The following is a 15,344-nucleotide window of genomic DNA, read 5'->3' as shown; positions in this document are numbered from 1 at the left end:
CAAACATTTTAAATTAGTCAACTAAACTCAGCAAAAAAATAAACATCCCTTTTTCAGGACCCTGTCTTTCAACACGGTTTCCCATGCTTGTTCAATGAACCATAAACAATTAATGAACATGCACCTGTTCAATGGTTGTTAAGACACTAACAGCTTACAGCACCGGTATACACTACCAAGTGCACTATTTTTCAGATGTTGCCCTACCGGAGTTACACAGTAATAGAGTAAATGTTATTAGCTTCACGAAATACATAAACTCAGCAAAAAAAGTAATGTCCTTTTTTCATTACCCTGTCTTTCAAAGACAATTCATAAAATCCAAATAACTTCACAGATCTTCATTGTAAAGGGTTTAAACACTGTTTCCCATGCTTGTTCAATGAACCATAAACAATTCATGAACATGCACCTGTGGGACGGTCGTTAAGACACTAACAGCTTACAGACAGTAGGCAATTAAGGTCACAGTTATGAAAACTTAGGACACTAAAGAGGCCTTTCTACTAACTCTGACTCTGAAAAACACCAAAAGAAAGATGCCCAGGGTCCCTGCTCATACGTGCCTTAGGCATGCTGCAAGGAGGCATGAGGACTGCAGATGTGGCCAGGGCAATAAATTGCAATGTCAGTACTGTGAGAAGCCTAAGACAGCGCTACAGGGAGACCGGACAGGCAGCTGATCGTCCTCGCAGTGGCAGACCACGTGTAACAACACCTGCACAGGATCCGTACATCCGAACATCACACCTGCGGGATAGATACAGGATGGCAACAACAACTTCCCGAGTTACACCAGGAACAATCCCTCCATCAGTGCTCAGACTGTCTGCAATAGGAGGAGAGAGGCTGGACTGAGGGCTTGTAGGCCTGTTGGTAAGGCACAGACAAACCCACCGTCGCTGGACCAGACAGGACTGGCAAAAAGTGCTCTTCACTGACGAGTCAGGGTTTTGTCTCACCAGGGGTGATGGTCGGATTCACGTTTATCATCGAAGGAATGAGCGTTACACCGAGGCCTGTACTCTGGGGCGGGATCGATTTGGAGGTGGAGGGTCTGTCATGGTCCTGGTGCGGTGTGTCACAGCATCATCGGACTGAGCTTGGTGTCATTGCAGGCAATCTCAACGCTGTCCTCCCTCATGTGGTACCCTTCCTGCAGGCTCATCCTGACATGACCCTCCAGCATGACAATGCTACCAGCCATACTGCTCATTCTGTGCGTGATTTTCTACAAGACAGGAATGTCAGTGTTCTGCCATGGCCAGTGAAGAGCCCGGATCTCAATCCCATTGAGCACGTCTGGGACCTGTTGAATAGGAGGGTGAGGGCTAGGGCCATTCCCCCCAGAAAGCCGGGAAATTGCAGGTACCTTGGTGGAAGAGTGGGGTAACATCTCACAGCAATAACTGGCAAATCTGGTTCAGTCAATGAGGAAGAGATGCACTGTAGTATTTAATGCAGCTGGTGGCCACACCAGATACTGACTGTAACTTTTGATCCCCCTTTGTTCAGGGACACATTATTCCATTTCTATTAGTCACATGTCTGTGGAACTTGTTCAGTTTATGGCTCAGTTGTTGAATCTTATGTTCATACAAATATTTACACATGTTAAGTTTGCTGAAAATAAACGCAGTTGACAGTGAGGACATTTCTTTTTTTCCTGAGTTTATGTATGTATGTATGTATGTATGTATGTATGTATGTATGTAGGTAAGTATGTATGTATGTATGTATGTATGTATGTATGTGTGTGTGTGTATGTATGTGTGTCTCACTCAGCCGCCTCAAGGAGCAGACAAAGTTTATTGATAGGTCTCTGTAAGATATTGGTCTTGGTCTTAACCGCTCCCGACAAGATCTTTGGCCCCTGGCAACGCCTCCACCACACACCCCATTAGTCAAGAGTTCCTTGGGGCGGTGTCATCGATGATGACAACAAGGTCACCAGTACTGAAGTTATGAGTGGAGACTGAAGTGCACCGCTTCTCTTGGCACATTGTTTTCCTTTCACAACTAGTGCAATTTCTTGTTTAAAGTGCTGTCATTAATCAAATCGAATGATGACCTTTTCTGCTTCATCTAGGTCATCCACAGACAGACTTTCTTTTCCAAACGTCAGTTTGAACTTGTCAAGTACCAGTCTGGGGATCGTCATCTGCTAGAGTGGAGTCACCCTTGATTTCACGAGTAGGAATGCGATGTGGACCTTTTCCATACCGTTTGTGAACCTAAGGTAGCTTGCTGTGCCATAATCTTGTTCACTTGTGTCACCAAAGTTATGCAGCTGTGCGGTCTTGGCATCATACACCATACAGCTGGTCCAGCTCTGAGAGCCATCTCTTCCATGAAATAGAATGTTCTTCAGGGATGACTTGGTCCCATCCACACTTTAGCTTGCAGAGCTCTTGAAGAATTTGCTTTGCCTTTAATATGAATGGGGCGAGGAAACCTAATGAATCATAAATAGAGCTGACAGTTGAGAGAATAGCTCTTCTTGTAATGGGTCTGTTCTTGACAGTGACTCGGAAGGTAAATGCATCACTTTCAATGTTCCGTCGGATTCACCAAGCCAAAGAAAGGATAGGTGGGAGCTTGAATGCCCGCAGTGCTGCTTTGTGGGCAAGGACTGACATTGTTAGGGCAGAGAAACAAGTATCTTGTCAGTATATCCATAATCTTTGGTTTAGCTCAACACTGATTAGCTATTCTTTTATAATTTTTGGATCAACATGCTCGCTGCCTTTCCTTGCATTCAATGATAGGGGCGGCAACAATGTCATACAGTACTCTTTTTGACCAGACAGTATCAGATAGATGGGTTACACATACTGTACTGAGACAGAGCGGTGCTGTTTCGCTCACTCTGATGCTTTCTCCGGTGAGATAAAGTACATTCAGCCACTTGCGAATTGAAGAACAATCATGAAAAACAGAAGCGAAAGTTATATTATTTTATATGCTTCTTTTTTATTGGTTATTTGGCAATCATGAATACACTCCACTTGGGGTAGGCTCGGCCCAAGGATCCCGCACTATGCATCTACCCAGGAGGAATAGCCGGATATGTAAATGAGTTGAGCAAACGAAAGTAAGTCTTTCGACGACCGAATATTCATAGACGCTGCTTCTGTTGAGCAAGAGAAACGGTAAGACGATTGTTGTGTATATTCATATAGTTGATAATATCGTTATTTGGACATAGTGTTATAATAGGCCTACTCTCCTTAAAAAGGTATTCGATGTTAGATGGAGTGAATGTGTGCTTTGTAGAATTTGTAGAAAATAAGACACGGTGGCAGAATAATTTCAACCACAGCTTTGTTTTATAACAAAACCGGATAACAATATCTGTCCCGTGAAGTCAGCTTAGTCTCATAGACTAGACATATAGTAAACTTATTCAGTACACTCAAAAGTATATTACATTTGGGATGGTTACATAAAATACATATGGTAACTTAAAGATGCACTATGGTTGCTAAAATTCGAATAGCTCGCCTAATATCAGTTTGTGACAAAACAAGCAGTCATTGTGTATAAATATTTTTCGTAACCACAAATATTCTATATATTGTTTGAAGCTGGTGTGCAAAAACGAAACAAAAACGAAAAAAAGTACCCAGTTGTCATACTTGAGTAAACGTATAGAGAGATACCTTAATAGAAAGTTACTCAGGTAAAAGTGAAAGTCACCCAATAAAATACTACTTGAGTAAAAGTCTAAAAGTATTTGCTTCTAAATATACAGTGCATTCGGACTGTTGACTTTTTCCCCATTTTGTTACGTTATAGCCTTATTCTAAAATGGATTAAAAAAATAAAATGTGGCTTGGTTTTTGCTCTGACATGCACTGTCAACTGTGCGACCTTACATAGACTGGTGTGTGCCTTTCCAAGTCATGTCCAATCAATTGAATTTACCACAGGTGGACTCAATGGAAACAGGATGCACCTGAGCTCAATTTCGAGTCTCATAGCAAAGGGTCTGATTACTTATGTAAATAAGGTATTTCTGTTTTATATGTTTAATAAATTAGCAAACATAAAAAAACTGTTTTTGCTTTGTCATTATGGGGTATTGTGTGTAGATTGATGGAATTTAAAAATATATATTCTTAGAATAAGACTAACGTAACAAAATGTGGAAAAAAGTTGGTCTGAATACTTTCCGAGTTCACTGTATTTATAAAAAATCCCTTAACTCAATAGCTCCTTGACCATGTGACCTAGACACCTCAAACCAACTTGGGAATGTTCACAGGGTAGAGACATACACTACCTGACCAAAAGTAGGTGGACACCTGCTCGTCAAACATCTCATTCCAAAGTTATGGACATTATTATAGAGTTGGTCCCCCCTTTGCTGCCTTAACAGCCGCCACTCTTTTGGGAAGGCTTTCCACTAGATGTTGAAACATTGCTGCGGGACTTGCTTCCATTTAGCCACAAGAGCATTACTGAGGTCGGGCACTGATAATTGGGAGATTAGGCCAGGTCAGGGCAGACCAGTCAAGTTATTCCACACCGATCTCGACAAACCATTTCTGTATGGACCTCGCTTTGGTCAAGTGGGCACCGTCATGCTGAAACAGGAAAGGGCCTTCCTCAAACTGTTGCCACAAAGTTGGAGGCACAGAATTGTCTAGAATGTCATTGTATGCTATAGCGTTAATATTCAGCATCACTGGAACTAAGGGGCCTAGCCCGAACCATGAAAAACAGCCCCAGACCATTATTCCTCCTCCACCAAACTTTACAGTTGGCACTATGCATTGGGGCAGGTAGCGTTCTCCTGGCATCCGCCAAACCTTGATTCATCACTCCAGAGAACGTGTATCCACTGCTTTAGCCTGCTTGTCATTGCGCATGGTGATCTTAGGCTTGTGTGCGGTTGCTCGGCCATGGAAACTCATTTCATGAAGCTCCCAACGAACAGTTCTTGTGCTGAAGTTGCTTCCAGAGGCAGTTTGGAACTCGGTAGTAAGTGTTGCAACCGAGAACAGATGATTGGTACGTGCTGTGCGCTTCAGCACTCGGTGATCCTGTACTCCCTGTTCACCCACGACTGTGTGGCCTTGCACGCCTCCAACACAATCATAAAGTTTGCAGACGACACTACAGTGGTAGGCTTGATTACTAGAGGTCGACCGATTATGATTTTTCAACGCTGATGCCTATTATTGGAGGACCAAAAAAGCAGATACCAATTAATCAGCCGATTGTTATTCTTTTTTAAATATATATTTTTTAATTATTATCATTTTTCTTTTTATTACAAAAAACGTTTTTATGTATTTGTAATAATGACAATTACAACAATACTGAATTAACACTTATTTTAACTTAATATCATACATCAATAAAATCAATTTAGTCTCAAATAAATAATGAAACATGTTCAATTTGGTTTAAATAATGCAAAAGCAAAGTGTTGGAGAAGAAAGTAAAAGTGCAATATGTGCCATGTAAGAAAGCTAACGTTTCAGTTCCTTGCTCAGAACATGAAAACATATGAGAACATATTAACATGAGTCTTCAATATTCCCAGGTAAGAAGTTTTAGGTTGTAGTTATTATAGGAATTATAGGACTATTTCCCTCTATACCATTTGTATTTCATTAACCTTTGACTATTGTATGTTCTTATAGGCACTTTAGTATTGCCAATGGAACAGTATAGCTTACGTCCCTCTCCTCGCTCCTCCCTGGGCTCGAACCAGGAACACAATGACAGCCACCCTCGAAGCAGCGTTACCCATGCAGAGCAAGGGGAACAACCACTGCAAGGCTCAGAGCGAGTGACGTTTGAACGCTATTAGCACGCACCCGCTAACTAGTTAACCAGTTCACATCGGTTACACCAGCCTCATCTCGGGAGTTGATAGGCTTGAAGTCATAAACAGCGCAATGCTTGATGCACAACGAAGAGCTCCTGGCAAAACGCACGAAAGTGCTGTTTGAATGAATGCTTACAAGCCTGCTGCTGCCTACCACCGCTCAGTCAGATACATGCTCAGTCAGATTATATGCAACGCAGGACACACTAGATAAACTAGTAATATCATCAATCATGTGTAGTTAACTAGTGATTATGATTGATTGTTTTTTATAAGGTAAGTTTAATGCTAGCTAGCAACTTACCTTGGCTTACTGCAACGAGAGGCAGGTGGTTATAGCGTTGGACTAGTTAACTGTAAGGTTGCAAGATTGGATTCCCCGAGCTGACAAGGTCAAAATCTGTAGTTCTGACTCTGAACGAGGCAGTTAACCCACCGTTCCTAGGCCGTCATTGAAAAGAAGAATGTGTTCTTAACTCGCTTGCCTAGTTAAATAAAGGTGTAAAAACAAAATTGGTTTCCGATTGTTATGAAAACTTGAAATTGGCCCTAATTAATCGCCCATTCCAATTAATCGGTCGACCTCTATTGATTACCAACAACAATGAGACGGCCTACAGGGAGGAGGTGAGGGCTCTCGGAGTGTGGTGTCAGGAAAATAGCCTCACACTCAACGTCAACAAAACAAAGGAGATGATCGTGGACTTCAGGAAACAGCAGAGGGAGCACTCCCCTATCCACACACCCCTATCCACATCGACGGGACAGTAGTGTAGAGGGTAGTAAGTTTTAAGTTCCTCAGCGTACACATCACGGACAAACTGAATTGGTCCACCCACACAGACAGCGTGGTGAAGAAGGCGCAGCAGCACCTCTTCAACCTCAGGAGGCTGAAAAAAATTCGGCTTGTCACCAAAAGCACTCACAAACTTTTACAGGTGCACAATCGAGAGCATCCTGTCGGGCTGTATCACTGCCTGGTACGGCAACTGCTCCGCCCACAACCGTAAGGCTCTCCAGAGGGTAGTGAGGTCTGCACAACGCAACACTGGGGGCAAACTACCTGCCCTCCAGGACACCTACACCACCCGATGTCACAGGAAGGCCATAAAGATCATCAAGGACATCAACCACCCGAGCCACTGCCTGTTCACCCCGCTATCATCCATAAGGCGAGGTCAGTACAGGTGCATCAAAGCAGGGACCGAGAGACTGAAAAACAGCTTCTATCTCAAGGCCATCAGACTGTTAAACAGCCACCACTAACATTAAGTGGCTGCTGCCAACATACTGAGTCAACTCCAGCCACTTTAATAATGGAAAAATTGATGTAAAAAAATGTATCACTAGCCACTTTAAAAAATGGCACTTAATATGTTTACATACACTACAACACTCATCTCATATGTATATACTGTTCTCGATACCATCTACTGCATCTTGCCTATGCCATTCTGTACCATCACTCATTCATATATTTGTATGTACATATTCTTCATCCCTTTACACTTGTGTGTATAAGGTAGTTGGTTATTACTGCATTGTTGGAACTAGAAGCACAAGCATTTCACTACACTCGCATTAACATCTGCTAACCATGTGTCTGTGACAAAAAATTAGATTTGATTTGATCCCTTTCTGTGATCTTGTGTGGCCTACCACTTCATGGCTGAGCCGTTGTTGCTCCTAGGCATTTACACTTCAATAACAGTACTTACAGTTGACTGGCGCAGCTCTAGCAGGGCAGAAGTTTGATGAACTGACTTGCTGTAAAGGTTGTATCCTATGACGGTGCCACGTTGAAAATCACTGACCTCTTCAGCACGGGCTGTTCTACTGCCAATGTTTGTCTATGGAGATTGCATGGCTGTGTGCTCGATTTTATGCACCTGTCCGGAATGGGTGTGGCTGAAATTGCCGAATCCACTCATTTGAAGGGGTTTCCACATACAACTCTTGAACCATAGGAGCTAGAGACACCAAACCAACTTACATTTTCAGGCTAATCTAACTTCAAATTCTTTAAAACCTTTATCAACTATAACTATATAAATGAGAATAAATTAACAATAAAATAACCCGCTAAAGGTAATCTACCATACCAACTTTCAATCGTTTAGGCTATCCTAACTTCCAATTCTTCAAAACCTGTATCAACTATAATTGTGTAAATTAACTAACTATACACATTTACATATATTTGTATAAATAATTCACCAACAGTAACTCTTCAACCGTTCAAGCTTGAGACACCAAGACAACTATCACATATTCCAGTTATCCTAATTTCAGATTCTAACAAACTTTTATCCACTATAACTATATACATTTGCATAAAATAACCCACCAACAGTGTCTCTTGAATCGTTCAAGCTAGAGACACCAAACAAAAAAATTGCATGTTCAGGCTATCCTATCAATCAATCGATCTTTCACAAGCTAGCATGCACACCACATTTTCTTCAGGAAATGTACTTGTCTGTTTATTATTTTTATCTGCACGCTCTAGCGCTTATATTACTTAAGTTATTAATTAACACAAACCAACTTCCAAAAATGCAGACTCTTGGCATTAAATAACTCACCAACAGTAGCTCTTGAACCATTCAAACTAGAGACACTGTTACAGATTTAAGTTTTTCCATTTATGTTTTGAGGTTGGACTTTTAGCATGAAAAGCACGTTACCATTTTAGGGCGCACCGATTGGTGTCAGCTCATTAGTCAGTATGTGTTACACCTGTGCTGGTTACCATCGGATAGGTAAAACGTTTGTTTTTTTTGGAGGAAAAATATGGCGGAAGCGGATGATGATGAAGTGGATTCTGAATCTAATGGCGGTAGAATCAAAGAGAATTGGAATATTGTCCAAAAGAATGGAAAATGGAGCAAAGTAGAGTACAGAGATGAGAATGTCACTTCGTATCTTGTAGGAGTACAGTTTGTAAATGAGGAGCAGATGAACCAATTACCAATCTTAAGGAATCCATTTGAGATATCCAAACTGGTGGAAAGAGTGCTGGGAAGAGTGAAGGCTGTGTGGATCACTAGAGGCGGGCTTGTTTCGATTTTTTTGTGCTTCTGAGGAACAGAGGAAACGTGTGTTGCGGCTCACGTGATTTGATACGTTTGAAGTGTCGTGTTTCTCTTAGGAACAGGGCACACCTCAAGGGGGTTATATCTGGCGTATCATGGGAAATAGATGTTAAAGAGATGAGCATTTATCCCAAGACCAATGCAGTGTGATCATTGTAAAGCTTTTGGCCATGTATAAAGTGTTTGCAGAAGGGAAAAGCCGAGATGTCCAAGTTGTGGAAAATATAATATTATGTGTTATAAATGTGATGAGCATGTGACATGTTGCTATTGTGATGGGAACCATGAATTCACGTCTTTCACCACACAAAGGTGAAAGAGGATGTATAGTGCCTATAAGAACATCCAATAGTCAAAGGTATATGAAATACAAATGGTATTGAGATAAATAGTCCTATAAATACTATATTAACTACAACCTAAAACTTCTTACCTGGGAATATTGAAGACTCATGTTAAAAGGAACCACCAGCTTTCATATGTGCTCATGTTCTGAGCAAGGAACTGAAACGTTAGCTTTCTTACATAGCACATATTGCACTTTTACTTCAACACTTTGTTTTTGCATTATTTAAACCAAATTGAACATGTTTCATTATTTATTTGAGGCTAAATATATTTGTATTGATTGTATTATATTAAGTTAAAATAAGTGTTAATTCAGTATTGTTGTAATTGTCATTAATACAATTATTTTTATTTTTTTTATAAAATAAAATCGTCCGATTAATCGGTATCGGCTTTTTTTGGTCCTCCAATAATCGGTCGACCTCTAGTGGTGACTGGTTATAGTTGAAAAAGCAGGTAGATAAGTTTGGATAGCCTGTACATGTGAAAGTTGGTTTGCTGTATCTAGCTTGAATGGTTCTAGAGGTACTGTTTGTGAGTTGTATTGTGCTATTGTATGCACATTTCAATAGTATTTTTATTTTTTTAAGAATTTGAAGTTAGATTGCATGAACATGACGGCTGGTTTGTTCACATGAACGGTTCAATAATTAATGTTAGTGGGTTATTTTATGATAATGTACATAGTTATAGTTGACACTTGTTTTTCACAAGGGCTATTAGCAGGACAATAGACCACGATGTGGTCCCAAAAACATTTTGTAAATACATCTGTATTTTGATCATTTGTGGATGGGGCCTCCCGAGTGGCGCAACGGTCTAAGACACTGGCATTGCTACAGATCCTAGTTCAATACCCGTGCCGGCCGCGACTGGGGAAAAGCCGAGCTGTCCAAGTTGTGGAAAATATAATATTATGTGTTATAAATGTGGTGAGCATGTGACATGTTGCTATTGTGATGGGAACCATGAATTCACGTGAAAGAGGATGTATAGTGCCTATAAGAACATCCAATAGTCAAAGGTATATGAAATACAAATGGTATTGAGAGAAATAGTCCATGAGGTGATGAACAATTGGCCCAGCGTTGTCTGGGTTAGGTTAGGGGAGGGTTTGGCCGGCCGGGATGTCCTTGTCAAAAAAATAGGCACGGTGGGCTTTTGGTTTCTCGCCTTCTAAAAACAGAAATAACTATTTTGGTTTTTATAAATATTATTTTGGCCATTACTCAGTTTGCAAATCGCTCACCTTCGGTTATTTGAAAATGAAATCTCAAATATCGTTATCTTTTAAACAAAGCGATTATTATTATTATTAACCATGCATTATAATTATATAAAAGCCCCTTAGATATTGTAAGAATATTTTGAAGTTAATTACACAACGCAGAGGATGTGAGGCCGAGAGGACTAGGATTAACGATCAATAGGAGTTTGGTTTTCAGTTCAACATCTGTTTAGGATCTGTGGGATGTCAGTCTTGAACTCAGAGCTACGTGTGCTACGTTCTGTACATTGAGTCAGGGGCAGGATACCTGTTATTTGGTCATTGGCTCAGTTGTCCTGCAAGGACTTCTGATTGGTCAACCCCAGGCTAGGGTGGGGGGTTAGAAATGGCATCCTGTTCCTTTGTTCAGGTTGGAAAAGCTGAGGACAGGGGAGACTGAACATCTTCCTCCCAGCATAACATCTTGACATCTTTAACATAACATATATTTTTCTCCACCTGATGTGCTTTGGAATTTGTATTATTGAAGAATAACATAAATTGCTCACAATATTCTCACAGATCAGATTTGCCCTATCGAAAAATGTCCCTTATTTTTAGATATACTGTAGGCCTACCGTAGGCGAGGTGTTGTAGGTCTTATTACATTTTTATTTAACCTATATTTTATTTCTCCCTTCCCTCTGCGCGGGGTTCTGGGCCAGGAGGGTGGCTTCGGCTCTAGACCAAGCTCGGCTCCCCGCATCTCCATGTCGCCTGGGTTGTGCCCGACCGGATCCATCCCCCCCTTTCCCCGTTAGGCACGGCCACCCCCAATATCAAGGTGCACATGGGCCTATTTATATAATGAATATGAATTCGGAGGGCAAAAAATATTAAATAATAAAGCATTAGAGTTTTAAGAATTGCGTGTGTTCAATATGCTTTAAATGTCACAATGTCACAAATAATTGAAGTTAGAAGCAATAGGATTTGAAGCAATAGTCTACCTGCGTATGGTCAACTATTTCACCACCGTTTCACGCTGCTCTGAGACAAGCATGGGGACTGGTCTTGATAAATCAATGATTTTTTTTTTCTCACTGAATCTCCGTTTGGGTATTGGTTAGACTACAATTATGGTGTGGAATTGTTATGCTCTTAGTACTGTAGCCTACTCCCGACCAGTCACGATGTACAGCACCATATTTTCAGTTTTTTTTTTCTTGGAATAGAAACACCATAATATTAAGCAAATTAATTAAGCTAGGGCCTCCGGAGTGGCACAGTGGTCTAAGGCACTGTATCGCTGTGCCACTAGAGATCCTGGTTCGAGTCCAGGCTCTGTCGCAGCCGGCCGTGACCGGGAGACCCATGTAGCGGCCCATAATTGGCCCAGCATCGTCATGGTTAGGGGAGGGTTTAGCGACTCCTGTGGCAGTCCAGGCGCAATGCACGCTGATATGGTCGCCAGGTGTATGGTGTTTACTCCGACACATTGGTGCAGCTGGCTTCCGGGTGAAGCGGGCATTGTGTCTAGAAGCAGTGCGGCTTAGCTGGGTTGTGTTTCGGCGGACGCATGGCTCTCGACCTTCACCTCTCCCAAGTCCGTACGGGAGTTGCACGAAATTGGGGAGAAAAAAGGGGTATAATTAAAAAATAAAAAAAATAAAAAAATTAAGCAACATTTCTTAAAATCAATCTCATATACTATGTTATTAGAAAAAAAGGGTTTAAATTCTCTGGTACAGCCAATACTAACTAGCATTAATGGTATGATGGCTGACAATTAAATATAATACCGTAGAATTATATGGCAGCCCGCAAGGTGTGCTGCAGTACAATGCAACTTTTACAGGAAGAACCACTGTAACAATAAATCCATAGCACTTTACAGTACAATAAAACATATATAAATTTGTAGCTGTTTATGAACTCTTGAAATAATCCAAACATTTAATTCACACAGTAACATTAATTTCCTCAATAAAAAAAAAGTTCACACCTCTCCTGGTGTCAGTGACCCCAGGACTTCCTCGAGATTGCCACATCCAAACAATGTCATAAATTGTGATTGAGTCATCACGCTGTGCTCCCATAACAGCGTGAAAGAACATTGGTGATGATGATTTTGACTTAACAACTTTTTATTTTTCATCTCAGCATCACCTCAGAGTATGATTTACATCGAAGTGGATATTTTGTGAGGTGAGTTTGTTTTGCATCATCAAATCACTTTTCCAGGAAGTAAATATAAACTTATTGGATATTTGAGGCTTTAATGCACCAAATATTGATATTTTGTGACCATACAAGGTGCTCTCTAAAAGGGTTCTTTGGCTGTCCCAATAGCCAAGAACCCATTCAAGAAACCATTTTGGTTCCAAAAAAGTGTTATCCTATGGGGACAGCCAAAGAACCCCTTTGGAAGCCTTTTTTGTAAGAGTGTACGTATGGTGGAATGATGAGAAATATAAAACGAGTTGAGTTAAGTACTCCTCTCAAGTTTGATTTGATCTGTCTTTGTCCTCCACAGCCTGAGCATGGGGTCCAGCTGGTGTAAGATCATATTGAAGAACGAGACCCCTTACACCTGGCACTACTCCGGTTCCCATGTTGATGACCCTTTTCCCAATAGCTCTTACACAGAGAGGAAGGTAAAATATTTACCTGTATTTATTTTCTGACCCCGAATTCACATAGCCCTTTCACAAACACAGTGCAAAGCATAGTGTGGGAGGCAGATGTCTGGTCTTCTCATTTGAGGCATAGTTGAAATAATTAAGTTACTTTGTGCTTTGGTGTAGAAGACCTTCAAAATGTGTAAGCTTAATGGGGGATATCAAATGCAATGTTAATATGCTTTTATCTATACATTAGAGATCTTCATTGTCCAAAAAGTTGGACCCATGACTTTCCCACCCGACCCGATATGCATAATTATTATTATTATTTTTTTTAAACGGAGACAACTTCCGAAAAAGCCTGTGGGAAAAACAGACCCGTGGTGGTTCGGATCTGAACCTGTTTGATGTGTAGCATATTCAAAACTATATAGCCTATTGTTTTATTGGTTTTTACTTTCCTAAAACAATAATTGTCCACCTAACAGTTCAGCGGCCTGAGATTTGAGCACTAAATGCAACAAGGCATTGCATGCATATAGGCCTAGGCATCCACTGTATGATATTATTGATTATAATTGAGATGGACAAACTATATGACGATGGTTGATTGTTGTGCGGGTCGACTGAGAATGTTGTGCTTTGATAATTAGTAGGCCTATCCTTGATGAGCAACTATGATGTTGATGGTTGAATTCCTCCTGACAAGTACTATAAGGGCTGATTGCTTGTTGACATAATAATGTGTGTTTGTGTTGTTGTGCGGCATGCCTAAACCTATTTTGTGACTTGATTGACACAAGTGTACTGGGATGATGTCGTAAAATGTATGCACAAACAAACAAAAACAATGTCATAGTACGATGTCAGTGTCATGTTGTTGAAGGAATTCTAAATAAATTCCTCTGTTTTAATTCCCAAACAAAACAACTCTGTCAATGCATAAGGGTGTGTAAGACCCTTATTTTATAAGAATGGACAGAGCCCCGGTCTTAAAAGTCAAGTAACAGCCTTTAATTCAAGAGAGTACTAAGTTCATACACATTTTACCACAGGTTATAAACTGAAAATGACGTCAGCGTTTTCTAAATGTTCCGTCTCTTCTTGACACTGGTAGAAAGGCCCTATAGTTCAAGCCTTCCCTCCTCGCCTAGAGCCAAGGTCAGTCAGTGTAGATAAGCATTCTAGACAGTTCATTCATTTGTACCAAGGAACAGACCATCATTGTTCTAAACTCTTGACTACATTATATCCTTTACAGGGAGCAAGAGAGAACATTCATACATGTACAGTAACATAACAGTATTCGGATTATTCAGTCCTGATTGAAATGTATACATAAGTCATCATTGATAAAAATTCCCTTAACACATGTATATTTTGCACAATATTTAGTTGTGTTCTGATTATGAGGGAGTCCGCGATGAATTAGTTCTCATTCTCTCTCTCAACCTCAAAAGGTATGAGAACTGCTGGTCTAGGGTAATTTGAGCACAAAATGGTCTTGCTTACGCTGCATTGATCTTCCTTTTTTGTGTTTCGGTAATATAATTTTTCCCAATCATTATGACCGCCCACACACATACACTTGGCCGCGTAATCGCGGTTGTCATTGTGATATAGCCTAGTTTTTCTTCATTTACAGTATTCAAACATATCATCAGCGCCCACGTAGACTCCTTGGAATTTCAGAAGTATAGCTGATGAAGTTAGGCCTAGTTCAGCTAATAGCATCTAGCTGCTACTGAAATTTATGAAGATCCACATAAGTCTGGCGATAGTATACTGAAGCTGAAAACAATACACACAACCACAAATTCTAAAGATATGCCCAACCCCCTCTCCATCTCACCCTTTACCAGTCTCTAAAACAACAGAGAGAAAGAAATTTTGACAAAGACAAAAGCCACAAATAGTATTGATAAAGACCTCTTTACTTTTCCAGGAAAGTGGCACACTGAAGGCTCGGGAGGAAAAAGAATATTGGCCAGATCGGAATGGTAAACGCTGTATGTTCATTCTGAAATATGGAGATCATCAACACAATTCATTTTCATATCCCTACTCTGGATATCAACACACAACGTTCACCATCAGAGAAAGCCTGGACCGCTCAGTCATTGAGCTGCACTGTAGCACACATTCTGTAGTTGAAACATGTCCCAACTATGGTAAGTCGTATTTTTTTCATTTTAAACCTTCAGGGCTCTATTTTAACAACCCAAATG

The 15,344-nt window shown here is 40.6% G+C and overlaps 1 protein-coding gene across 5 annotated transcripts in view; it reads left to right on the top strand.

Moving 5' to 3' along the window:
* Positions 1-2,224: 2,224 nt before the first annotated feature.
* Positions 2,225-15,344, top strand: part of LOC110488997 (differentially expressed in FDCP 6) — a 38,083-nt gene continuing 24,963 nt past the window's right edge. Inside the window, exons 1-5 of one of the 5 annotated variants that reach the window (XM_036943158.1) lie at positions 2,701-3,152; positions 12,656-12,700; positions 13,029-13,149; positions 15,062-15,116; positions 15,214-15,287. Coding sequence is in view for 4 of the 5 variants with exons in the window: in XM_036943157.1 (XP_036799052.1) it covers positions 13,036-13,149; positions 15,062-15,287 (340 nt within the window). In the remaining variant the exon portion in view is untranslated. Of the gene's footprint in view, positions 2,240-2,282; positions 3,153-12,655; positions 12,701-13,028; positions 13,150-15,061; positions 15,288-15,344 lie in introns of those variants that run through there. The other 4 variants (XM_036943157.1, XM_021561526.2, XM_036943156.1 and 1 more) reach the window with 4 other exon arrangements.

This window comes from Oncorhynchus mykiss, chromosome 14, assembly GCF_013265735.2.
Source record: "Oncorhynchus mykiss isolate Arlee chromosome 14, USDA_OmykA_1.1, whole genome shotgun sequence".
NCBI classification, from domain to species: domain Eukaryota; kingdom Metazoa; phylum Chordata; class Actinopteri; order Salmoniformes; family Salmonidae; genus Oncorhynchus; species Oncorhynchus mykiss.
Note: the sequence above shows the minus strand (reverse complement) of the source record. Positions and strands in the feature narration are given on the sequence as shown.